Source organism: Theropithecus gelada, chromosome 12, assembly GCF_003255815.1.
Source record: "Theropithecus gelada isolate Dixy chromosome 12, Tgel_1.0, whole genome shotgun sequence".
In the NCBI taxonomy this organism is placed as follows: domain Eukaryota; kingdom Metazoa; phylum Chordata; class Mammalia; order Primates; family Cercopithecidae; genus Theropithecus; species Theropithecus gelada.
This window is the reverse complement of record NC_037680.1, coordinates 63,859,233-63,885,663: the sequence shown is the minus strand read 5'-3', so window position 1 is coordinate 63,885,663 and position 26,431 is coordinate 63,859,233. Positions and strand designations below refer to the sequence as shown.

Here is a 26,431-nt window from a genome sequence, read left to right as displayed (position 1 = left end):
GTGTTCCTATTTCTCCACATCCTCTCCAGCATCTGTTGCTTCCTGACATTTTAATGATCACCATTCTAACTGGCGTGAGATGGTATCTCATTGTGGTTTTGATTGGCATTTCTCTAATGACCAGTGATGATGAGCTTTTTTTCATGTGTTTGTTGGCTGCATAAATGTCTTCTTTTGAGAAGTTCCTGTTCATATCATTTGCCCACTTTTTGATGGGGTTGTTTATTTCTTGTAAATTTGTTTAAGTTTTTTGTAGATTCTGGATATTAGCCCTTTGTCAGATGGATAGATTGCAAAAAATTTCTCCTGTTCTGTAGGTAGCCTGTTCACTCTGGTGATAGTTTGTTTTACTGTGCAGAAGTTCTTTAGTTTAATTAGTTCCCATTTGTCAATTTTGGCTTTTGTTGCCATTGCTTTTAGTGTTTTAGTTGTGAAGTCTTTGCCCATGCCTATGTCCTGAATGGTATTGCCTCACTTTCTTCTAGGGTTTTTATGGTTTTAGGTCTTACTTTTACATCCTTCATGCATCTTGAGTTAATTTTTGAATAAGGTGTAAGGAAGGGGTCCAGTTTCAGTTTTCTGCATATGGCTAGCCAGTTTTCCCAACACCATTTATTTAATAGGGAATCCTTTCCCCATTGCTGGTTTTTGTCAGGTTTGTCAAAGATCAGATAGTTGTAGAAGTGTGGTGTTATTTCTGAGGCCTCTGTTCTGTTGCATTGGTTTATATACCTGTTTTGGTACCAGTACCATGCTGTTTTGGTTACTGTAGCCTTGTAGTATGGTTTGAAGTCAGGTAGCATGATGTCTCTAGCTTTGTTATTTTTGTTTAGGATTGCTTATTCTTGGCTATACAGACTCTTTTTTTTTTGGTTCCATATGAAACATGAAGTAGTTTTTTCTAATTCTGTGAAGAAAGTCAATAGTAGCTTGATGGGGATAGCACTGAATCTATAAATTACTTTGGGCAGTATGGTCATTTTTATGATATTGATTCTATGCATGAGCATGGAATGTTTTTTCATTTGTTTGTGTCCTCTCCTATTTCATTCAGCAGTGGTTTGTAGTTCTCCTTGAAGAGGTACTTCACTTCCCTTATAAGTTGTATTCCTAGATATTTTATTCTCTTTGTAGCATTTGTGAATGAGAGTTCACTCATGATTTAGCTCTCTGTTTGTCTATTACTATTGTATAGAAATGCTTGTGATTTTTGCACATTGATTTCGTATCCTGAGACTTTGCTAAAGTTGCTTATCAGCTTAAGGAGTTTTTTGGCTGAGTCGATGGGGTTTTCTAAATATATAGTTATGTCATCTGCAAACAGAGACAATTTGACTTCCTCCCCTCCTATTCGAATACCCTTTATTTACAACTGCGATTAAGTTATCTATATGTGTGCTTGTGTGTGTATGTGATATTTTTCATGTAAAATTCAAAGCTTCCTCATTCTTATACTCTTTTAAAATACAGATATTCTATTATGTAACTATATTTGCTAGCTGCAGTTTAGTATGTGGCTGTGTTCGATCACTGTTCAAACCATTCTCAAAATGTATCATCGTTAAGCCTTTCTTGTAGAATTTATTATGACTTTCCATAAAATTTTTTCATATATCTTAATGTAGATTATAGTGAAAATTTCAAAGGCAGAGGCACTTGCTTCCCTTCCTTCTCCTACATTCTAAGGGCATGAATGACATACGTGTTTAAGTTGTACCCTGAGACTGCCTGGCTTTGCATTCTGTGCACAAAAGAGTCAGCACTGAATCCTGGCTCTATCACAGCTGCCTGTGTATCATCTCAGACCAAGTTTTCTGTTTTATTTTGTTTTTAACCTCTCTGTGTCTTTGTTTTCTCATTTGTAATGATGGAATAATAAGAATATATACCTCACAGGGTATTATAAGGATTGAATGAGATATTTTCTGTTAAGTGATTTGGCACATTTAGTGCATAGAATATTATAAATTCTTGAAAAAATGCCTTCAAAGTTTCTTCACTTGTAGTTTCTGCATGATACCATGCTTCCACTCTGAGGAGAGCTCAAATAAATTATAATGTATTATTGGGCTACTCAGGAGATTCCAGAACAAATGCAAGACAATATTTTATTACAAAAGATCTGGCTGCACAGAGGGATACATGATTCAGACTTCTAAATCAGTAAGGTTCAGGAAGTGAAAGCACCTAGCAAATGCAAAATGTAATATCATCTACACAACCCTTGGAAACATCTGTTCATATAAACTTTGAGGAAGAAGAGTGAGGATGAAATACAGGAATATAGCCCATCAAGCTGTAAGAAAAGAAGTGAACATCCACATTATTTGCCTAAAACTTTCCATTTTGTTGGCCTAAAACAACATTAGGAACCTATTTGTCTATCCAGATAAATAATTCTGTCCTTGTTTAAGCTCCAGAGCTCCTCTTTGGTCCTGGCCAATTCCAAGCTCCTGGGAGGAGCCCTAGTAATTTCTCTCATGGTTATCATATGGTTTTGCACAACTTTTATAAATAAGATATTTTAATCAGAGGTCATTCCACTCAGACTTCCTCCATCACATTTCCACATGAGCAGGGTGGTACTGGAGTGACTACAGCATTTTTGAGATCCTGTTGAGGGGAAGTTGAGAGATGATACATTTAATTTGGGTTCAGTGAGATATTTAGGTGACTTCAGTGCATAGTTAAGTGATTGTTTGGGAATGACTTCCAGAAACTCTCCTACAGCCACTGTATAGATTTACCCTGCTTCCTGTCATGACCCAAGTGTGGTATTGTGTTATGAAAATAGCCTGACGTGCCTACTAGATGTGTAAACTTTATGAGTATGGCAGTTAAAGGTTTCTTCTTTTCTACTGAACTAGCTTTGCTTGAGGGTGGGAGAAATTCAGACATAGTTCTTCTAAAATTTAAAATTCTTCTTTAACTTTTGTTTAAAGTAAATGGAAATATTTACAGAAAATAAAGTAAGATGAGGGGATTATAATTCTCAAAACTATGTTTTGTGGAAAAATAGCATGGAAAATAGCATCAAATTCATTCTAAGATAATAATTTATAAAATAGTTAATAGAATAATTAACTCTATTGTCAACTCTAGTTTCTAGTTTCCCATTTTAAATCAGACTTGCCATTTGGAGAGGCACTTTGCATTTAAAATTTTTCATATAATTGGGATCTAAATTGCAATGTTTCTACTGTGTTTTATAACTTATGATTTAATGTATTAAGATTATAAAATATTCTATATTAAGCAGATAAAAGATTATTGTTATCTTTTTTTAAAGAGCAATGGATGCTTAGGAAGGGAATATATTAGGATGAATGGAATAACAGCTGATGTGTTCATTTGTTATGTTTCATTCTCACACCTGTTGAAATGGCTTAATCTGCTTTTGTCTTTATCGCATTTCTGTGTCTGCAAACATTGCTTTTCATAGATGTGTTTCCATTAGGATTATAGTGAACTGTATATTTTTGAAGCATATGTTCCATTAAATTTTCTAAAAATAGTGGAAGAATATTTTTATGCACGGTTACTTTTATGAGACGTGTCAATTTAGCAAATGCATGTTCTTTGTTATTTGTTTGCTATAATAAATGAGAAACTACTAGTTTTTGCAATTTTTAAACTGTGTGAATATAAATTATACTTGGTTAATAGTTTGAAAATTTAAGATTATTAAACAAAGGGCAGATGCCAGAACTAAGGGTAGGGAAAAAGAAAAGTGAATAGCAATTAGCCCCTATGGAGCTCTTCTGGAATTAATATTCATGATTCTATGGAAGGCGTAAGGAATGGGCATAGAGAAAATGGACCAAAGTAAAAGATATAGAGTTGGGTGAAAATAAGAAAGAGATAAACTCTAACTTGGGTGAAAATAAGAAAAAGATAAACTTGTATTATGTGAGAGAAAGAGAAATAAATATGTTTCAGTAGGACCCTGTTTGCTAAGTCACATTAGAGTGTCAAAGGTTTACGTCTCCCATCCAAAGAAACTACTGTCTCTTCGAGAAAGTTGTTAAGGCACAAAAATAGTGAATATTATGTCATTACAGGAGGTCTTATAGAATGTCAAATTATTTTAGCTCTAGAATGACCGGGGTTGAATATCAGCTGGTTCAAAGTTCCCTCATAAATAAAAGAGGATTACAGTGCTACTTTGGCGAGGTGTTTTAAAGATTATTGTTACAAGAAGAAACAGGAAAGTTTTTGGTTTGAAAGATGAAAATGGTTATTATGGTATAATATACATTTAGAAAGTATGTCATATGGACATTATAAAGAGGGGATTCTTTAAAAATTAGCATTTTTCTATAAATAATTATTTTCTTTGATTTGAAAATGATCAAAAGCTTTAGATTTTAGACCACAGAATTTTTTTAATTGCATGTGAAAATGAGCTGAGAAAAACACTGAAATATTCCTCAACTGAATATGTTCCACAGTAATTATACCATAATTTAATTTTACTTTTTAAAAACTTGTTTAACAAAACTGATATACTTATTAAATTGATAAATCACAATTCCAAATATATAAATTAATATTTTAGGCAATAATACCCTTTAAAATATTCTTGTACATTAAAAATATTTTCAGATTTATACAATTGGAGATACTTGAATAATGCTTCTTAATATTAAATATGAAATGTTTTTCAGATGTCATTTTATTTTGTTTTTAGGTGAATCTTTTTTTCTTGTTAAATATTGTACGTGTTCTCATCACCAAGTTAAAAGTTACACACCAAGCGGAATCCCATCTCTACATGAAAGCTGTGAGAGCTACTCTTATCTTGGTGCCCTTGCTTGGCATTGAATTTGTGCTGATTCCATGGCGACCTGAAGGAAAGATTGCAGAGGAGGTATATGACTACATCATGCACATCCTTATGCACTTCCAGGTATGGCATTCTTGTTAAGAAGGCAGCTTGTGAAGTTTTGTATTAAATATACATATAACTTTAGTTTTACTCCTACTTGTTCAGCTATTTGGTTACAAATACATGTATCTTTCCATTTGGATTCAGACCATTCTATTTTTCTTTTACAGGGTCTTTTGGTCTCTACCATTTTCTGCTTCTTTAATGGAGAGGTATGGTAATTTATTTTATTCCTTTCATTATTTTATATTTACTATCTGTCTATCTATCCATGTATTTAAATGAGATAAAATTATAAATTCCCCAGGAACAACCATATTAAATTCTATTTCCATCAGGGAAAGGACCATAAAATCTCTTACCATAAGTTTAACTCGGGTTCTCAAATGCTCAGGTCATATTGGAGTTCAAAGCTAGGGAAAAGTCAACCTCACTTAAAAATATTTCAAAAGGTATTCATCTAGTCTTTTGAGATACGTTTTGAGTCCCATTAAGTCTGAGCTTTTCCCGAGATACAGTGCTAGGCAATCCCAAATCTCATAGAACATATACACTGTGATAGGAAATAAGAAATAAGAAATAGGATCATCTCTTTTTTGCCTATCTTACAATGTAGCCCGCAGAAGCAACTTTATGGCCAATACAAAAGGATTTTAAAAATTAAACTCTCGGTTATACAGGGAAGAAATTCAGTGGGTTAGGAAATTTAGAAGAGAATGCTCTAATTCATAACATGACCATGTACTCTTCGATACTTCTAGATTTTTATCCATGTGTTTCCTACTTGGGAAGTTTCAGGCATTTTGAAAACTGGTAACATATCTCTTATGCATACAAATGTGTTATAGCTCAGTAATTTGAGCTCTGCTGACTTAGCTCTTTATGTGTTTTTAATCTGCTCAACACAGTTTAACCTGTAGGAGGATTTTGGAAAAATTGAACAAAGTTTAGAAATCCAGACAGCAGCTGAGTGAGACACAGACACTTAATAACTGTGAAGCTTATCATAAAGCTTCAGATGGGGAACACTTGGGACCAGTTGGTAGAACCTATGATAACCATTCCTATAAAACAAATGAACATTGGAAATCATGCACACATCATTGAAAAACTGTAACATGTTATTTGCTCTTACTTAAGTAATATTTTTACTTCCTCATCTTGGCATATAATAAAATTCAATGTTTAGTTTTTAATTAAAATATATTTCCAGTTCAACACATAGGTATTTATTTATATTATCATTTATTTTATTTATCTATATTTATTTGTAATGAGGTGTAGAATTGTCACACATTGTAGACTATATTTCATACCTTTAAGTGGTACTTCCATAATTCTTCTGCTATACACAAGACAAGAGCAACTTTTTCTGAAATCAATGAGAAGCATAGACAGAGAATGCAGTTACAAAAAATAGATAAATCATTTGTTTGATAGTAAAATTCTAATAGATTTTATTATATACCTCTATAAATTTAATGTTATATACACTGAATTAGACAATCCTAAATGCCACTTTTATAGGATGTAATAATTAAATATAGATGAGAGTGATACGGACAACATGGTAAAGAACATGCATGAAATAGGAAAGGTAGACCTCTGTATCTACAGAAACAGATATTAATTCTATAAAGTAATTTTTAAATATTCAAAACACACTCACTAGTAAAATATTTTGTAATAGGAGGCAGTGAAGAACAAACACAGCAATGCATTTAGACACCAAAGATGCTACTTTTCATCTTGGCTGTGATACTTTGGCAAATGCTGGCAAACTTCAGGAGCCTGTGTCTATCTTTCTTAAAGGGAAATTAAAGCAAGTTCTCTACACAGGTCTCAGAAAAATAAATACAGGCTAATAAAGATGAAGTTTTTAGCACCATGCCCCACTTCATTAGATACTCAGCATACTCATTATTTGATTTGTCAAATCACTTGTTTTCAAAAATGCATGTGCAAACAGGAACATTAATCATTTTGGATCAAAATCCCAAATTGGCCCTTTTATTTAGAAAGAGTGCCTAGGGAATATCTAAAGTAATGCCTAACACTCCTGTTACACTCGATCTGTGTAAACAAAAGGGACACAGAACCTTGATCTTCTGCCATGTCCTAAAATTGAGAAAATTTTGACATTGGAAAATTACAATAATACAAAATCTTTGAGCTAGGCTCTTGCCAAATCTTTCGTTTCCTCACAACATTCTAATATCTGTTCCTTTTCTTCATCTCTGGAGATAAAATCCCTGCTTGAGTATGATTCATTTCTCAACTTAAGAAATACTATGATCCCTCCCTTTTTGTCTCAATGCCTCTTACTTTTTCCCACTCTCATAACATGAAGAAACAACTGCCAAATTTATTTTGTTCCAACTATGTCATGCACTTCTTAAAATCATTTGCTCAGGCTTAGTTTCCTTCTTGTTTTCCATATTAGGTCAAATGCCTGCCTTTAGTTTAATATTTGTGTTTTTTTCTCTCCCACCTTTTATGTACTTTTTAGCCAACATCTTGCTATTAGCATTTCTCACTAGTTAAATAAATGTGGCTTAACAAGTGCTTGGATTACTTTCATTTTATCCCTAGTGCCCTCAGACAAAAATGTGCACTGTGATCATAAACTAAGGACTCTAGTCATCAGAAGGTTATATTTAACAACACCTGAGGGTAGATATTCAATCAGATGTTCAAAAAAGATTTGCTGACAACAATTAAACCCAAATCCTTTAATGAGAACTAGGCAGACTTTTTATAAAAGCTTCGTATTGATTCACATTGAGGAGTATAAAGTTGGTTGCTTATTGGGTGTTAATGGGTATATAAAGTTGTAGTGTCACATTCTAAATATTTGCCTTACTACTTATATCATGGTCATGCATAAACAATAAAAACATTCATATCTTTAACAACACCCAGCTATCTTCCCTTACAATGGAAATTTGCTTGTTACTCTTCCCCATTGATTTTTTCTCATTAAAAGTTTATTAAGAGTAACTGCTTTAATGTTGTATTTAACAGGTGTGATATTGTATTAGAGGAAGCAGAAGAAAAATGTAACATCCTTAGAGCAAATAACATAAACAAATAAGTCTACAAGGCCTGTGGATCTTTAATTAGGTTTATTTTTAACTATAGTAAGACCCCACAGTTCAGGAAATTGGCTTTCTATGGTTTTTCTGATGATTTAGTTGCAAGGAAGAAATAGAGTGATGACCTTAATCAAAGTAGATATTTTAAGAGCAAACAGTCATATATTTCAATAGCCATTTTCCTTCCAAATTGAATTTAAACTTTCCTTTTTAAGACTATAAGTACTAGACTCACAGCTAAGATATTATTTTCTGTCAGCTTTTTCTCAACCATTATACAGAATTTTTTATACAAAGCTATATGCCACTTCCCCTCAACCAGAAATTATATTGTTTATGTACTCAACCAATTCAGCATTTAGTAACAAAATGAGAAGAAATTTATGAAACAAAAAATAAGGATAAAAAATATATATTATCAGATGTATCTAGGTAATTGGTCAATGGTCATTTTTATTTTGAATCTCTGAATATGTATTTAAAATTCACAGTCTGAAGCCATTCAATTTTTAGTTTGCTCATGATTTTGAGGTGGTTACATAGCAGATGTTATTTTTAAATTATCTTAATTTAGATATTTTATTTGGAGGATTTAGAATTACATTACTAAATTGAGAGGAAAGTTTAATTTTTGCAAGATAAATAAATTTGTTGCTTTATAAATGCTTTTATTTTCAAAGCACATTTACATGAATATAAATTATTTTCTTCAGATATGTTTACCATATATTTTTTAATTGAATTTGAAAGTCCTGAAGTTACTGAACTTCATCATCATGTAACTTTTAGTACGAAGTAATTTCATTTTAGTTATATAATTTTTGAACTATACCGTAGAGCGAAACTAACTGGTAATTTTAATACCTCATTTAATTTTACCTAAATACATTGTTGGCTTTATGTTTGCTCCTTCTTTTTTTCTACATGAAATGAGACAATAAACTTTGGGTTTAAGTGACCCAAAGTTTATATCTTTATATATATCTTATATATAAAGAATATAAGATACTTTAACAGGAACTCTGAAGTATCCTGTAAAGCTGCAGACATCCTGGAACACCTATTTTCTATAGAATGTTTGTAATTGTAGGAATTGAGGTTTTATGTGTGTGTGTGTGTGTGTGTGTGTGTGTGTTTTAACCCATTAGACTAGGAAATAACAAGAAAGAAGTAAACCCTTTCTAAAGATTTAATATTGATTTGTATACATGGATATGGTGAAGAGAAAGTTGAGGAATTCTATATAAGTAGTATGAAGTTAAACAATTATACATGAGTACGTAGAAAATGAATTACCAGAAAATTGCTGTGAGATGCTCAGATTCCCTTTGGAAAAGCACTGAAAGAGCCAAAGAACAATAGAGAGCTTGGGGAAGACCATTCAAAGCAAACCCACTCTGGGCAGATATAGATTGGGTCACAGGGATTTGGCAAACACATTCATAACCTAGAAGGAGGCTGCTCCAAGACAGTGTGCCCACTCATCAGACCTGAAAAAGTCCAGGTACTTGAGCTAGAGATGTTTTTAAATATTCTCATTTGTGCCCATTGACTGACAATGAAGAAAATTCACTCTTGCCTTACATTCGATTATTACCAGTATTTTACTGTATAGGACCCACCTACCCCTGATCTCTAGCTTCAAACAGAGGGGGAGGAAGTCATTAAACTGCAAATTCATTCAGCAGAAGAGGATTCAAATATGTAAAAGTGGAGTGGTTACATTCCTAAATTTATTTTTCACAATATTCACCAGATGTATAATTATTTGTTCAACACTTTTCTTTCCTCTATGTAGTAAGCTCCATGAGGACAAATATCATGCTCCCTTTTTTAGAATGTAGCGCAATTTCTGGCATATGGGAATCACTCAAAAACAAACGTTGCTGCTATTGCCCTGCTGCTGCTGATGATGATGATTTGTATTCTCCGTATCCTAACTTCTTTTCTTTTGTATATCTTTCTCTAATCCTGTCACGAATTGTCTTCTCATTCTATTAATAAAGACATTAATATAAAACTTGATGTTGTACATGAAATCTTGTAAATGGGGGTCCAGATTACCTATTTGTTTGGCAACAATGAATACATACGCATTATAAAAGCTTTGAAGACAAAACATGGCATGAAAAATATCAATGGAATGTAAAGTACAATGTAATTGTAATACATTTCTTAATGTAAAGATGGTACACTTAAGTTTTTTAAATTAAGTAAGAAAATGAAGCTATATTATTCACTAATTAACATAACTTGTTTTAAAAAAGCTCGTCTCCAAGACCTATTTAATTGTGCTTCAAAAACAATGTCTTCATTTCAATTAATGGGTTGCTCTTGTTCTTTCTCTTTCTTTTTGATTGATAGGTTCAAGCAATTCTGAGAAGAAACTGGAATCAATACAAAATCCAATTTGGAAACAGCTTTTCCAACTCAGAAGCCCTTCGTAGTGCGTCTTACACAGTGTCAACAATCAGTGACGGTCCAGGTTATAGTCATGACTGTCCTAGTGAACACTTAAATGGGAAAAGCATCCATGATATTGAAAATGTTGTCTTAAAACCAGAAAATTTATATAATTGAAAATAGAAGGATGGTTGTCTGACTGTTTTGTGCCACTCCTAACTCAAGGACTTGGATCCATGACTCTAAAGCCAGAAGACTTCAATATTAAATGGCTTTTTGAATATCATAAAGAAAAGCCTCACATGAAATTGGTAGTGTATTGATAAGAGTGTAATATCCAGCTGTAAGTGGGAAAAAAGAAATCTTGGTTTGTAATATTTGCCAGTAAATACTCCCACTATGCCTGATGTGACACTACTAACCTGACATCACCAAGTGTGGAATTGGAGAAAAGCACAATCAACTTTTCTGAGCTGGTGTAAGCCAGCTCCAGCACACCATTGCATGAATTCACAAACAAATGACTGTAAAAGTAAATATACATGTTGGGCATGATTCTACCCTTATTGCCCCAAGAGACCTAGTGAAGGCCTATAGACATGAAGGGAAAATTAGCTTTTAGTTTTAAAACTCTTTATCCCATCTTGATTGGGGCAGTTGACATTTTATTTTGCCCACAGAGAGTGCTGTAGTCCTTTTTGTAATGACCCTCTCAAATGGACAATACCAGAAGTGAATTATCCCTGCTGGCTTTCTTTTCTCTATGAAAAGCAACTGAGTACAATTGTTATGATCTACTCATTTGCTGACACATCAGTTATATCGTGTGGCATATCCATTGTCGAAATTTGATGAACAGGATGTATAATATGCAATCCTACTTCTATATCATTAAGAAAACATCTTAGTTGATGCTACAGAACACCTTGTCAACTTCTTCCTGTTTTACCACACAGTGGGAGGGAATTCGTACCTGTAAATATACATTTTGTCCCTTCCATTTCTACTGTAGAAACAAATTAGCAATCATTTTATATAAGGAAAATCAATGAAGGATTTTTTATTTTCTTGGAATTTTGTAAAAAGAAATTGTGAGAAATGAGCGTGTAAATACTCCATTATTTTATTTTACAGTCTCAAATCAAATACATACAACCTAGGTAATTTTTAAAGCAAATATATAATGCAACAATGTGTGCATGTTAATATCTGATACTGTATCTGGGCTGATTTTTTAAATAAAATAGAGTCTGGAATTCTATATTTGGTGACTATTTTAAAGACAACCAGATGCCAGCATCAGAAGTCTGAGAACTAAGAGAACAGAAACATCTATCATAACACATATTTATTTTAAAAACACAAGGTCACTATTTTATTGAATATATTTGTTTTGATGACTCATACCTTAATAATGGGTGTGTTTGACATATTTCTTTTTTCATTTTGACAATGAACTCACATTCTAATCCAGAAATTTTAAACAACTACTGTGATAAATACCAATCTGCTACTTGTATAGATTTTACCCCATTAAAATATTACTTTACTGACTTTCACTATATGAAGATACATAGCTTTGGAAATGTCCCAGGTTATTCAAGAAATATAAAAAAATAGAGGGACACAATATATATCATATACAATGCTTTAATATTTTAATAGAGCTACTGTATATAATACAAATCAGGGAAATACTTGAATATATCATTGAGAAAAAATTATTGTCAGATCTTACTGAATTATTGTCAGACCTTATTAAATAAAGATAGAAGAAAACCTTGCTAATGAACTAAAGTGAAATTTATATGGGATTCAGTTTCTCTAATGTTATTTTCCACTGAAATCTCTGAAGAACAAGAATGACTTCAATTAGTAAAAGTCAATTTTGGGAAAATCATGTGTATCTCTATTTTAAGTGTGTCAATCTGCTTAAAATGGATGAAACTAATGAATTACTCATCGTAAGTTGTTTCTTAAGCTGTCAATAGATGGTGAGTTCAGAACTTATTTGAAATTGCTAAGAAAAATTATCTAAATGAGTAAGAATTAACATATAGAATGGTTTGGTCAGTACATTCATAATTTATGCATGAAAAAGTATTGTTTTGTTTCAAACATGAATTTCATAGCGAGCTGCCATAGAAAGGAACGCAGGCTGTTCTGGACCTTTAACTGCCTACATTATACAAAAATTCATTTCAATAAACTCAATTATTAGCTATTTATTATTCAAAGACCCATATTTAAATCCTTTGCTGACCATGTTGACATGTATCAGCCTTCTTCTAGTCAAACTGTCAAGTCAACCATCTTGACAGTAGACATTAAAAAATGTTGAATTATCAGAGATTATATTAAAATGAACATGTAATTTTCAAGTATTTTTGTTGTGCTTTCATAATATCAATTCTAGATCAGATTTATTTTATAGCCAGGGTTTATCTGTTGTAAAGTCTTGAGGAGTAGCAGTCATTCATGTTTAATCACTGTTAGTTTTATACTCATATATTTTTAGAATAATTTTAAATGTTAGATTCCTCAAAAGCTGAATGCTACTTAATACCTTTGTATCATACTCATAAAGCAAAGTAAATCTGACACTTTTTTAAAGCAAACTTCTTTGCTGTCAAAATTAAATTTGGGGAATTTCTAGCTTTTAAAATGTAGATTTGTCATTTTACTGTGATTACTTGTGAAAGTCATATTTTAATTTTCTAAATTGTAATTTGTCATTTTCTTTCCGTTAATTTCCAATGCATTTATTCATAAAATATTCATTCTTGAATGCAGTGTTTGTTTAAATGTAATCCAATGTACATAGAATTAGTGGTGGCTGTAGTGCTGTATTTATTGCTTATAAATTTTTTAAAATGTGAACTTACTTTTAATTTTCTCTTGATTTTAATCTACTAGTAGAAACCACTAGTTATCTGTAAAAATATATTCAAGATATTCTGATCAATTGTAACAATTTATGTTATGCCTACTTAGAGTATATCTCTATTTTTGATTGTATGAAAATATTAAAGTTATGAGTTAAAGTTTATTTCCATTGATATTTACTAGAGTGCCAAATAATCTAATTTATAAACATAATTCTTACATTAATCAATGGGCTACTTCTCAAAATTAACAAATCTCCTAACAAAATATCTCTTTTGCCTTCTTTAAAGTCTTCAGTAAACCAGTAAATGAATTCAATAAACCAATTAAGAAAAAGTCATGATTTGTTTTCCAAACTAAAAAAATCCAAATATACTACAATGGATGCAAACTCCTTCTTATGCTGAAAGAAGAAAAAGGATGTCTCAAAATAAGAAAATGTTCAGAAGTTCATCTCCTTTATCTACTATATTTCATTTTGTAGTTTTGTTTAAATATTAGAAAGAGAAATAAGTATTTAAAGGTAATTTTTAAAGAGGGCATATTCATGGCTCTCACACAAATATAAAATGAAAATGTTTCAAAGATTTTGTTTAACTCATTAATTAATGAAGGAACAAGTAAGATGTTACAATTCAAAGGAGAATTCAAAATATCACACTTATATGAGAATATTAAAAATGCTGAAATAAACTTATCAGTAAGTGCAAAACCACTCTATCCTTAGGACAATAATCAGTTGCATTCCACTTAATAATTAATTTTTATTTTTATGATCAAGAATAATGTACATCATTATCTGTTTTCCGGAAAAAAACGCCCATTTAAAACACTTGCATTTTTTTCTTTTTTAAGAACACATTTTATTTACTGTCAATTACATGGCATACGTTAAAAAATTTCTTCTTTTTTTTTCTTTTTTAAGAACACATTTTATTTACTGTCAATTACATGGCATAACATTTTTTCTTACAATCTCCCCTCCTTGTGATTATACTAATCTGCAAGAAAGAATATTCTTGATTAAAAATATTGCTAGTTTCATAAGGTTTGGCCTATTGTTGAAACAGGTACATGAGAGTGTTAATTACAATATAGACCTCCTCAAGTTGGTTTTACAAATCTAGAAACATACTGCATGTTTTAACAGCTTCATTGAGATATACTTCACATATCATATAATATTACATATTCAAAGCAGTTTTTAGTATATTAGTAGAGTATATTTTAATATATCCATAGAGACATGCTACCATCACCAGTCAATTTCATTATTTTTTTTATGACTTTGAGAAGAAACAGTGTATCCTTTAGCCATCACTTCTCTATCCCTCTATCCCTACTTTCATTCCAGCTATAAACACAACTAGTTTACATTCTGTCTCAAAAGATTTCCCTAGACTTTCATATAAATGTAATCTATAGTGTGTGACCTTTTGTGACTAAATGATTTTACTTATAATGTTTTTAAAATTCCTTCATGTTTTGGCATGTATCAGTGTTTCCTTTTATTCTATCGGGTGAACATACCACATTTTATTTATTAATTTGTCTGTTGATGGATGTTTGTTTTGCTTTTACCTTTTGGCTATTATAAATAATATACCTATAAACATTTGTTTGCAAGTTTTTGTTTGTACACAGTTTTCATTTCTTTTCAGGAATTTTGCAAAACAGCCAGATCATTTTACATTCCCACCAGCAGTGTATGAAGGGTTCTGAATTCTCCATTTCTCTCAACACTTGTTACTACCTGTTATTTTTATTTTAGACATCCTAATGGATGTGAAATGGTATCTTGTAGTTAAATTTGCATTTCTCTGATGGTTAAAGATGTCAAGCATCTTTTCATATGTTTATTGGCCATGTGTAACCTTCTTTGGAGGAATACCTATTCAGAGTCTTGGTCCATTATTAATTTGGTTGTCTTCTTATTTATATATATATATACTCACACACTATAGGTCTCTTTTCAGATAATTTGCAAATACTTTCTCCCATTCTGTGAATTGTCTTGTCCCTTTCTTAATTGTGTCCTTTGATGCATAAAAGGCAACATTTACTAAGTACATTTTTTCTTTCTCGCTCATGCTTTTAGTGTCACATCTAAGAATCCTTAGCCAAATTCAAAATCATGAAGATTTACTCCTATACAATCTTCTAAGGAATTTATAGATTTGCTTATATATTTAGGTCATTGACTCATTTTGAGTTAATTTTTGTATGTGGTGTGAGGTAAGGGTCTAGCTTCATATATTTTTGCATGTGGCTATTTGTTCTAGGATCATTTGTTGCAAAGACCATTTTCCCCATTGAAAGGTCTTGGTATCCTTATCAAAAAACAATCAGCCATAGATTCATGGGTTTATTTTAAAATTCTATTTCATTTATATATATATATATGTCTATCCTTGTGCTCAAACCACACTGTTATTATTACCTTTGCTTTGTAGTGAGTTTGAAATCAGAAGGTATGAATTCTTCTATTTTATTCTTCTTTTCCACAATTGTTTTTGCTATTCTGGATCTCTTGTAGAATATACTAAATACATACTATAGTATATATACTATAAATATGAATATAAAATATAAATATATATTTGGTATATATAATATATAAATTATACATTATATATTTGTATGTAATATATACATTATATATTTAGTATATATAAATATATATTATATATCTTTATATACTTAGTATATATAATATATATTTATATATAATATAAATATATATTTTTATAAATATATAAATAGATACTTAGTAGAGACAGGATTTCACCATGTTGGCCAAGGCTGGTCTTCAACTGCTGGCCTCAATTGATCCATCAGCCTTGCCCCCCAAAAGTGCTGAGATTTGTGTTGTTTTGATATTAGAGTAATACTGACTTCTTAGAAAGTTGGAAAGTAGTTCCTCCTCTTATAGTTTTTCAAGAAATTTGTGAATAACTGGTATTGATTCTTCTTTAACAAATTCAGTGGTGAAGCTATCTAGGCCCTAGCCAGATGTAGGTAGTTTTCTAGTTACTCATTTAATCTTTACTTAATAAAGGTCTATTCAGATTGTCTATTTCTTCTTGAGCCAGTCTTAGTAGTTTGTTTTCTTCTGGAAATTTGTCCATTTCATCTAATTTATCTAATTTGTTAACTATAAAGTACTGAGCAACCATTATGGTTACAAATTTAACTTCTGCCTCGAAGTTTTAAAATGGAATATTTAATTGGATTTTTGAAAGACTATATTATTTGCTATCTATGACATTAATAAACTATGCACAAAAAGTCAGACTTCATCTGCTATGTCTATAAATTTGAATATATTTCTCTTTCTCAAAGTCCCTAAAATTTATTGTAATCTCTAGCATTCCTGAAATTGACATTCCTTCACCTATAATTCACCTATAAGGCTAGAACATGGAGCCAGTTACCAGGCGATTTAGATACCAGGCCAGTTTTTCCGGGAGAGCATTGTAGGCACAGGCTCTATAGAATAGCCAAACTTTGTTCCCCAATATGACCATAATTTGATGACCGTTATTCTGATACATGACACTCCACTTAAGTCCTTTAGTGTATAATCCATTTTTCCCATTATATAGTGGTAGAAAGGATAGTACATTATTACTGGACTTATGCAATTAACAATATTATCATGAAAAGTAAGGATATTTAATGTTTTTCCCCTAACATTCTGAGGCTAAGTTAGAATCTACTATTATTTCTAAATGCATTATTTCACTTTAAAAGCAATATTTATAAAATTATTGTGTGTTAGAGATCTTAAGATGAGACAGAAGAGTTTGAGCTATATATCCAGTAAGTAGAATATGAAAAGAAAATCAACATTTCACACAAGTAACACAATAAAATTGCCCTCATCAATTGTTTCAGTCTTATGAAATTAATTACTGTTCAGCTGGATCTCAGATTAGCAATCTCATGAAGCCATCTCCTGTGCAACCAAAAAAGCTAGATACCAGAGAAAAAATGCTCTCAAAATCCTGGTTCACTCCACTTATACGGAAAGTGCAAGTGTGTACTCATGCATCTGTTTTTTTCACAAGCCAACAGTTTGAAGTGCCTTGTAAATTTTTTTTCCCCCAAGGGCTTGTGTGTTTATCCTTCAGTATTAAAGACAGAACTCTTGTCTATAACTTACAGCAGAGCATCAGCGAAAGCATCAGTGTAAAACAAAATGATGAGATATGACAGAAATCACAATGTCTATGGTTAATATATAAGTGAAATTTTTCAAAAGTAAAAGTTCTAATGCAGGTTCATAATAAGAATAATAATGCAACTCAGAAGAAAATGTAGTTGTTCCAGTAGGAAGAAAAACAACAAATCCATTTTTAAAAAATAGACAATGAAATACACATTGAACTATAACATAATAATCTTGAGATGTATTTTTATACAAAGAACATTAAGCAAAGTGATGCAGTAAGTTTGGCATAAGACCTAAGTATTATCTTTAGTTTTCTAAACCTTCATGACTAAGTCTGTCTCAGTTGAGAACCACTGGTCTAGAACCGGGTCAATGCCCTGTTAGGAACCCTGGCTGCACAGTAGTGATGGCAGTGGCAGCCTGTCTGGAGGAGCCTCTACTAAGATGCTGGCTGCAGCCGGGGCTGCGGGATCCTTGAAGCCGATGGCAGCCAGGAACAGGTAGGAAACCTGCCCCATACTGAGTATGCAGGGCAGGATTCCTGTGCCCCTGGGTGCAGCTGCAGCTGCCCAGCCACAGCTCCAGACCTGGCATCCCTACACTCTCAAGGGCCTGGGAAGTCCCCTTCCCCCACAGGCTTGGAAGTGCCTGCTCCCACTCCCTGGCCTGTCCCCACTGCCAGTGCCAACTCCAAGTTGGAGCAGAGTTGTGGCCAAGCCTGGGTGCTGTCACAATCTGGCAGGTTGTACATGCACTCAGAGCAGCATTGACACACCAGCCGCCTGCCACCTCTGCCCCCTCTGGATTTTGAGTGCCAACAAGCATGGGAGGGAGGCAGAGGTGGGGCTGAGGGTGGCTGGACCTGGGCCTCCAGGTGTCCCTTGGTAGGAATAGCCTGGGTACTGTGGACAGCATGTTGTTGGCGGCAGGAAGCAGACAGTCTCCTGGGCAGAAAGGGTTGTATCCATCCCTGGAGAAACCCCACCTTCAAAAGCCTGGGGGCCAGGCTGCCAGTTCCGGGTGGAGTCCACAGCCCAGAGTGAGAATTTAGGGTGCTTTTTCCGAACCCTCCCATGGCTGCCCATGGACCAGTGGGCATGCCCTTCCTCCTTTCTGAGCTCAGAAAAACTCCAGACTCAGCCAGACTTGGACAGATATCAGGACTACCAGCTGCGGGAAGGAGCTACCCACTTCCGGTCTCCTGGACTCATCAGGATGACCTGCCCGTGGAAAGGAGCTACCCACTTCAGGTCTCCTCTCTGCTGAGAGCTGGATCCTTGTCTGGACCACCGCCCGCAGAAAGGAGCTACCCACTTTGGTTCTCCTGAGAGCTTTTCCTTTGCTCAATGAAGCTCCTCTCTGCCTTGCTCACCCGCTGGTTGTCTGCCTACCTCATTCCTCCTGGATATGGAACAAGGACTCAGGAACCACCAAATGTCAGGACGCAAAGAGCCGTAACACAAACAGGGCTGAAACACGCCGCCACCCGCCCCTGCGCCCACCTCCTCCCTGCTTGCCATGATGTGGTTGACAAGAAGGAGAGAAGAGTTGTAGCCCTTTGGGAAGCCCAGACCTAGGGGCTCTCTGAGTCAGGGCTGTCAAACCGTGTTTGGAGCTCTGCAGTTTCTGGTATCTCCAAGCTTCTGGGTGCCATTGTGTTCCCCTCGTCCAGATGTGGGTGCCTGCAGCGGAAGCTGCATGTGGACATCTGGTCCAGCCGTAGCTTCACACGGAGCTGACATCTATGCCTGCACTTAGAGTTGCCCGCCCTGCCATAGCAGCCGGTGTGCCTGGCTGTGCGCAGTGGCTGGACTGCGTGCTCACTCACCCACATACCCCGAGCTGCTCTGCACCTGGCTTGCCCTTGACAGGTGTGAGATCTGGGTTGGTAGCACAAGCCAAGCGCAGCTGCCAGGCCGAGTGGGCGGAAAAAGCCCAGTGGGCACGAGCAAAATTCAGGCAAAGGTACCACTGGCCACAGAGGTTTCCAATTGGAAAAGCAACAAAACATCCTGTGACAGCAGGAGGCTAACATTAGATTCTCATAGGAGCTCAAACCCTATTGTGAACTGCACATGTGAGAGATCTAGGTTGTCAGTTCCTTATGAGAATCTAAGTAATACATGATGATCTAAGGTAGAATAGTTTCATCCCTTCATCCAGAAACCATCCCCCGCCCCGTCCCTGAAAAAATTGCCTTCTACAAAACTGATCCCTGGTGCCAAAAAGGTTGGGGACCACTGGTGTAATAGATACTAGATTCAAATTAAAGAAGTAAGACTGTAGCCAAGCAATGTTTTAAATAATAACTGAAATTATGACTGACAACATTTTATTGTTGTCTAATCTCATCAGGCAAAGCACTGCCAGAACAGTGATAACTATATGAAAACTTGGTAAATTTTTTTTTATCAGTGTTTCCTCCAAGATTAAAATGTATTACGGAAATGGAGTGCACTGATAAACTTCTAAGGACTTTCCATAAAGCAAACAATTAAGCTGGAGTGCAGTGGCGCAATCTTGGCTCACTGCAACCTCCACCGCCCGGGTTCAAGTGATTCTCCTGCCTCAGCCTCCCGAGTAGCTGAGATTACAGGCACGCAACGCCACACTCAGCTAAGTTTTGTATTTTTAGTAGAGATGGGGTTTTGCCATGTTGGCCAGGCTAGTCTCAAACCCCTGACCTCATGTGATCTGCCCGCCTCGGCCTCCCAAATTGCTGGGATTACAGGCGTGAACCACTGTGCCTGGCCTCTTGCATCTTTTTTATCAGGTGAAAGAATACAATTTTGCAATTTCCAGGGCACTCTGGCAAATGTCAATACTAGTTTTAAGTGTAAAACAAGTCTTGAGATTTTATTTTGCGCTCTCTCTCTCTCTCTATATATATATATATACACACACATAAAATCAGATTTTTAGAAAGGCAAAAATTTTAAAAAGATATCAAAGGAAATGTGGACATTTAAGATATTATTACGGGAGCCTAAGAAACAATATTTGTTTACCTATTTAATCAAAGAAACAGTACATATTTTAAAATAAAGTACTTGGTAACACATTTTAAAAACATTTTAGTTTCTTCATAATTGGGGAAATTTTGTGGTCATTTTTATGGTTCTGTTATTGTTTTTGTTTGATCAAAGATATAAGCAATGTCGACCTAAAGTATTAAAAATTAATTCGGTAAGACTTGAAATCTAATCTCTCTAGGTAGATTACATGGAAATTAAAGAATATATTGTTTCAATACATTGAATACATTCAGTAAACCAAGGAATCAAGCCTGAGGGCAAACAAGATTGTGCAAACTCTGCTAACGTTTTAACATATTCCATGGCTTCTTGGCAGATAGGTCTTATAAACTAACAGTAATAAAATTTATTTTGAGGGGGGGCGGAGCAAGATGGCCGGATAGGAACAGCTCCAGTCTCCAGCTCCCAGCGCGAGCAACACAGAAGACAGGTGATTTCTGCATTTTCAACTGAGGTACTGGGTTCATCTCACTAGGGAGTGCCGGACAATCGGTGCTGGTCAGCTGCTGCAGCCCGACCAGCGAGAGCTGAAGCAGGGCGAGGCATTGCCTCACCTGGGAAGCACAAGGGGGATTAATCCAGCATATAAACAGAATCAAAAGACAAAAACCACATGATTATCTCAATAGATGCAGAAAAGGCCTTTGACAAAATTCAACAAAAATGCTAAAAACTCTCAATAAACTAGGTATTGATGGGACATATTCCAACATAATAAGAGCTATTTATGACAAACTTACAGCCAATATCATACTGAATGGGCAAAAACTGGAAAAATTCCCTTTGAAACTGGCACAAGACAGGGATGTCCTCTCTCACCACTCCTATTCAACATAGTGTTGGGAGTTCTGGCTAGGGCAATCAGGCAAGAGAAAGAAATCAAGGGTATTCAGTTAGGAAAAGAAGATGTCAAATTGTCCCTCTTTGCAGATGACATGATTGTATATTTAGAAAACCCCATTGTCTCAGCCCAAAATCTCCTTAAGCTGATAAGCAACTTCAGCAAAGTCTCAGGATACAAAACAAAATTAATGTGCAAAAATCACAAGCATTCGTATACACCAGTAACAGACAAACAGAGAGCCAAATCATGAATGAACTTCCATTCACAATTGCTTCAGAGAATAAAATACCTAGGAATCCAATTTACAAGGGATATAAAGGACCTTTTCAAGGAGAACTACAAACCACTGCTCAGTGAAATAAAAGAGGACACAAACAAATGGAAGAACATAACCATGCTCATGGATAGGAAGAATCAATATTGTGAAAATGGCCATACTGCCCAAGGTAATTTATAGATTCAATGCCATCCCCATCAAGCTACCAATGAGTTTCTTCACAGAATTGGAAAAAATTGCTTTAAAGTTCATATGGAACCGAAAAAGAGCCCGCATTGCCAAGACAATCCTAAGTCAAAAGAACAAAGCTGGAGGCATCACGCTACCTGCCTTCAAACTATACTACAAGGATACAGTAACCAAAACAGCATGGTACTGGTACCAAAACAGAGATATAGACCAATGGAACAGAACAGAGTCCTCAGAAATAATACCACACATCTACAGCCATCTCATCTTTGACAAACCTTAGAAAAACAAGAAATGGGGAAAGGATTCCCTATTTAATAAATGGTGCTGGGAAAATGGCTAGCCATAAGTAGAAAGCTGAAACTGGATCCTTTCCTTACTCCTTATACGAAAATTAATTCAAGATGGATTAGAGACTTAAATGTTAGACCTAATACCATAAAAACCCTAGAAGAAAACCTAGGTAATACCATTCAGGACATAGGTATGGGCAAGGACTTCACGTCTAAAACACCAAAAGCAACGACAACAAAAGCCAAAATTGACAAATGGGATCTACTTAAACTAAAGAGTTTCTGCACAGCAAAAGAAACTACCATCAGAGTGAACAGGCGACCTACAGAATGGGAGAAAATTTTTGCAATGTACTCATCTGACAAAGGGCTAATATCCAGAACCTACAAAGAACTCAAACAAATTTACAAGAAAAAAACAAACAACCCCATCAAAAAGTGGGCAAAGGATATGAACAGACATTTCTCAAAAGAAGACATTCATACAGCCAACAGACACATGAAAAAATGCTCATCATCACTGGCCATCAGAGAAATGCAAATCAAAACCACAATGAGATACCATCTCACACCAGTTAGACTGGCAATCATTAAAAAGTCAGGAAACAACAGGTGCTGGAGAGGATGTGGAGAAATCGGAACACTTTTACACTATTGGTGGGATTGTAAACTAGTTCAGCCATTATGGAAAACAGTATGGTGACTCCTCAAGGATCTAGAACTAGAAATACCATATGACCCAGCCATCCCATTACTGGGTATACACCCAAAGGATTATAAATTATGCTGCTATAAAGACACATGCACACGTATGTTTATTGCGGCACTATTCACAATAGCAAAGACTTGGAATCAACCCAAATGTCCATCAGTGACAGACTGGATTAAGAAAATGTGGCACATATACACCATGGAATACCATGCAGCCATAAAAAAGGATGAGTTTGTGTCCTTTGTAGGGACATGGATGCAGCTGGAAACCATCATTCTCAGCAAACTATCGCAAGAACAGAAAACAAACACCGCATGTTCTCACTCATAGGTGGGAACTGAACAATGAGATCACTTGGACTCGGGAAGGGGAACATCACACACCGGGGCCTATCATGGGGACGGGGGAGGGGGAAGGGATTGCATTGGGAGTTATACATGATGTAAATGACGAGTTGATGGGTGCTGATGAGTTGATGGGTGCAGCACACCAACATGGGACAAGTATACATATGTAACAAACCTGCACGTTATGCACATGTACCCTAGAACTTAAAGTATAATAATAATAATAATAATAATAATAAAATTCAAAAAAATTTATTTTACAAGTTTTGTTCTTCATTATATTCTTTATTATTCTGTACAAACTAATAATTTAGAAGAGATCTCAGAGAACCCAGGAGGTAACATCCAATTTTATATTATCACTAAGATATTACTTTTGTTAATATGCAATGTGTTTCTCATGACTATTTTCAAATGAATCACAATACAAATATATTTTTAAAATTTCTCTTTTATTTACTAATACAATAAATACCAATAAATAGAATCCACAAAAAGAAGCTCTTTGAGGTCCTCAGTAAGTCCCCAAAGTATAAAGGAACCCAGAAACAAAATAAGCAAACACAAAGCAAAAGTCTGAGTCACTATTGCCCCTAACTGTAGTCTCAAGCATTTTTCTTAATTGTAACTTTTAATCAAAGTAACCAACTTCTACTTCAGAGAAAACTGGGGTATAAAAATTGAGAACTGTTTGTTATATGTAAGCAATTTAGCAGGTAAGAAAAGCTCATGAACACAAATAAAATAATTTTCTACAGCTATATACATCCCTTTTACACCATTATGAAGTGGCAAAAATGAAAGTGACCCAAAGAGAAAAACGATTCTATATACATAAAAATGGCAAGCAAAAACTTAAAATTATGCTTAGAAGGAATTGCTCAATATTTTCTTATATAGAAATTAACCATATATCCAATGATTTTCCATTAACTCAATGGATATCAGTCCAAGATTTAATATCAGTCCAAGATTTTAAATCACTTAAAGATCTTGGAAATTTTCTTCAAATTGATGTACCATAAAATATAATTACTACTGAAATAAAAAATGAGTCATGACCATAATTCAATTCAGTAGAACACAGATATATATTTATGATCTGAAACATTATGTAGAAGTAATGTTAGCTTACTGGATCAGTAAGCCTAAATAAGTTTATGACAAGCAAACCCATGTTAATATAATGTATGCTCTGTGATCATTAGTACTAATAAATGAGAAAAAAATACAGTTTTGTTTATTGAACAAAAATTAATATGCTAATCTCATATGCCAATGATTTACCTTACTAAGAAATTCGCATTTTTTAAATGTTTCTTAGTTTCTTGGATTCTTCACATGTTTCTTAATGAATATAGATATTAAGGGTAGCACATTTACAGTATTAGAAGTTCCATTTCATTATTTTCTGAAATATTAATTTCATCTAAGTACTTATTTATCTTTGTAAGCCAATAAAAATGGAGCTATTTAAGAGATTTTTATGTGTTATTAATAATATCCAAAGACAGACAAATATTAAACACTCACACAAGGAGAGGTAAAGGCCATGCTGAATTATATGTAGACACGCAAAGAGTTTATAGATTCAGCCTACAATTTTAGCCACAGCTCAAAAACACAAGCAAGTCAAAAAAACAAAAGTTTATTAGTCTATCAGAATCCATCAGAGCCATTCTCCTTGCAGATGGCCATAAAAATGTTAAATAATTCGGGGTTAAAATAGACAAATAGACAAAAACAAAAAATAACTAGCAAATCAGAATATCTTTATCTCTCACCCAATAAAGAATAGAGCTCTATAATTTATTAATCCATTTACAATGATCGACAAATATCAGAGAATGAAACTAAATTCCCAATCACTGCTACCACCAATGCAAAATAATTTCTTAATGAAAACAAACCAAAACTCCAAGCAAACACAAAATTATTAAACGGGATAGATGAAAAATATTTTAAAAAGATAAACAGAAAATGAAAAAAATCTCTTTGCTTCTTAGGATTCACTTCTCAGAGCCAATATGAAAGCCATGCCTGAGATTATACCATTGATGAGGTACATTACTCTGTCAAAGCATATAACACTGCTCTATGAGGTGAATCCACTGTTCATGTTCTTGAAAAACATGTAAGACTTAAAAAATTCAAATAAACTACAATGCATGCAAATTCCTTTTTATTTATAAAGAAGGGGAAGGAGCCCAGAAACTTGAAAATGTACAATGACTTATTTTCTTTCTCTATTATAGATTCCATTGTGTATTTTTATATCAAATGGCAGAAAGAAAAAAAGAGAAAGAAGTGTTTCAAGAGAATCTTTATTTTATTTTATTTTATTAATCTATAATTAGGGGTACCAGTGCAGTTGTGTTGCATGGATGTATTGTAAAGTCTGGGCTTTTAGTGTCACCATCACTCAAATAACTATACATTATAATCAATAGGTAGTATTTCTTCCCTTACCTTCCTCCCATCTTCCCACCTTTTGGAGTCTCTAGTGTCTATTATTCCTCTGTGCATGTTCATGTGTACCCATCAAAAGTGAGAACATGGATTTTTTTTTTTTACTTTCTGTTTCTAAGTCATTCCACTTAGGATAATGGTCTCGATGTCCAACCATGTTGCCTACAAAAAACATAATTTTATTATTTCTTACGGTTGAGTAGTATTCCATAGTGTGTGCATGTATATATGTATATATACCTACACACATATCACATTTTTAATCCAATAACCAGCTGATGGACACTTAGGTTGATTCCATGACTTTGCTATTGTTAATAGTGCTGCAATAAGCATACGAGTACAGATGTCTTCTTGATATAATAGTTTCTTTTCCTTTGGGTAGATACCCAGTACTGTGATTGCTGGATAGAAATGGTAGATCAATTTTTAGTTCACTGAGAAATTTTCATGCTGTTTTTCATAAAAGTTGTACTAATTTACTGCCATCAACGGTGTATAAGCATTCCTTTTTCTCCACATCCTCACCAACATCTGTTGCATTTTGACTTTTTAATAATGGCCATTCTGATGGTATCTCATGGTGGTTATCATTTGCATTTCTTTGATGATTAGTGATGTTGAGAAATTTTTTCATGTGGTTGTTGACTGCTTGTATGACTTCTTTTGAAAAATGTCTGTTCATATCTTTTGTCCACCTATTAATAAGGTTATTTGTTTTTTCTTGTTGAATTCAGTTTCTTGAGATTGTGAATATTTGCCTTCTGTTGGATGTATTGTTTGCAAATATTTTCTCCCATTCTGTAGGTCATCTGCTTA

General features: G+C 34.1%; 1 protein-coding gene across 3 annotated transcripts in view; it reads left to right on the top strand.

Annotated features, from left to right (window-relative positions):
• CALCRL (calcitonin receptor like receptor) overlaps window positions 1-13,608 on the top strand; it is a 102,741-nt gene extending 89,133 nt beyond the window's left edge. For all 3 annotated transcript variants that reach the window (XM_025404550.1, XM_025404551.1, XM_025404552.1), the window contains 3 exons: window positions 4,691-4,909; window positions 5,059-5,100; window positions 10,348-13,608. In XM_025404550.1, coding sequence (XP_025260335.1) covers window positions 4,691-4,909; window positions 5,059-5,100; window positions 10,348-10,563 — 477 coding nt within the window. In that variant the 3' untranslated portion in view covers window positions 10,564-13,608. The remainder of the gene's footprint in view (window positions 1-4,690; window positions 4,910-5,058; window positions 5,101-10,347) is intronic.
• Window positions 13,609-26,431: the final 12,823 nt, after the last annotated feature.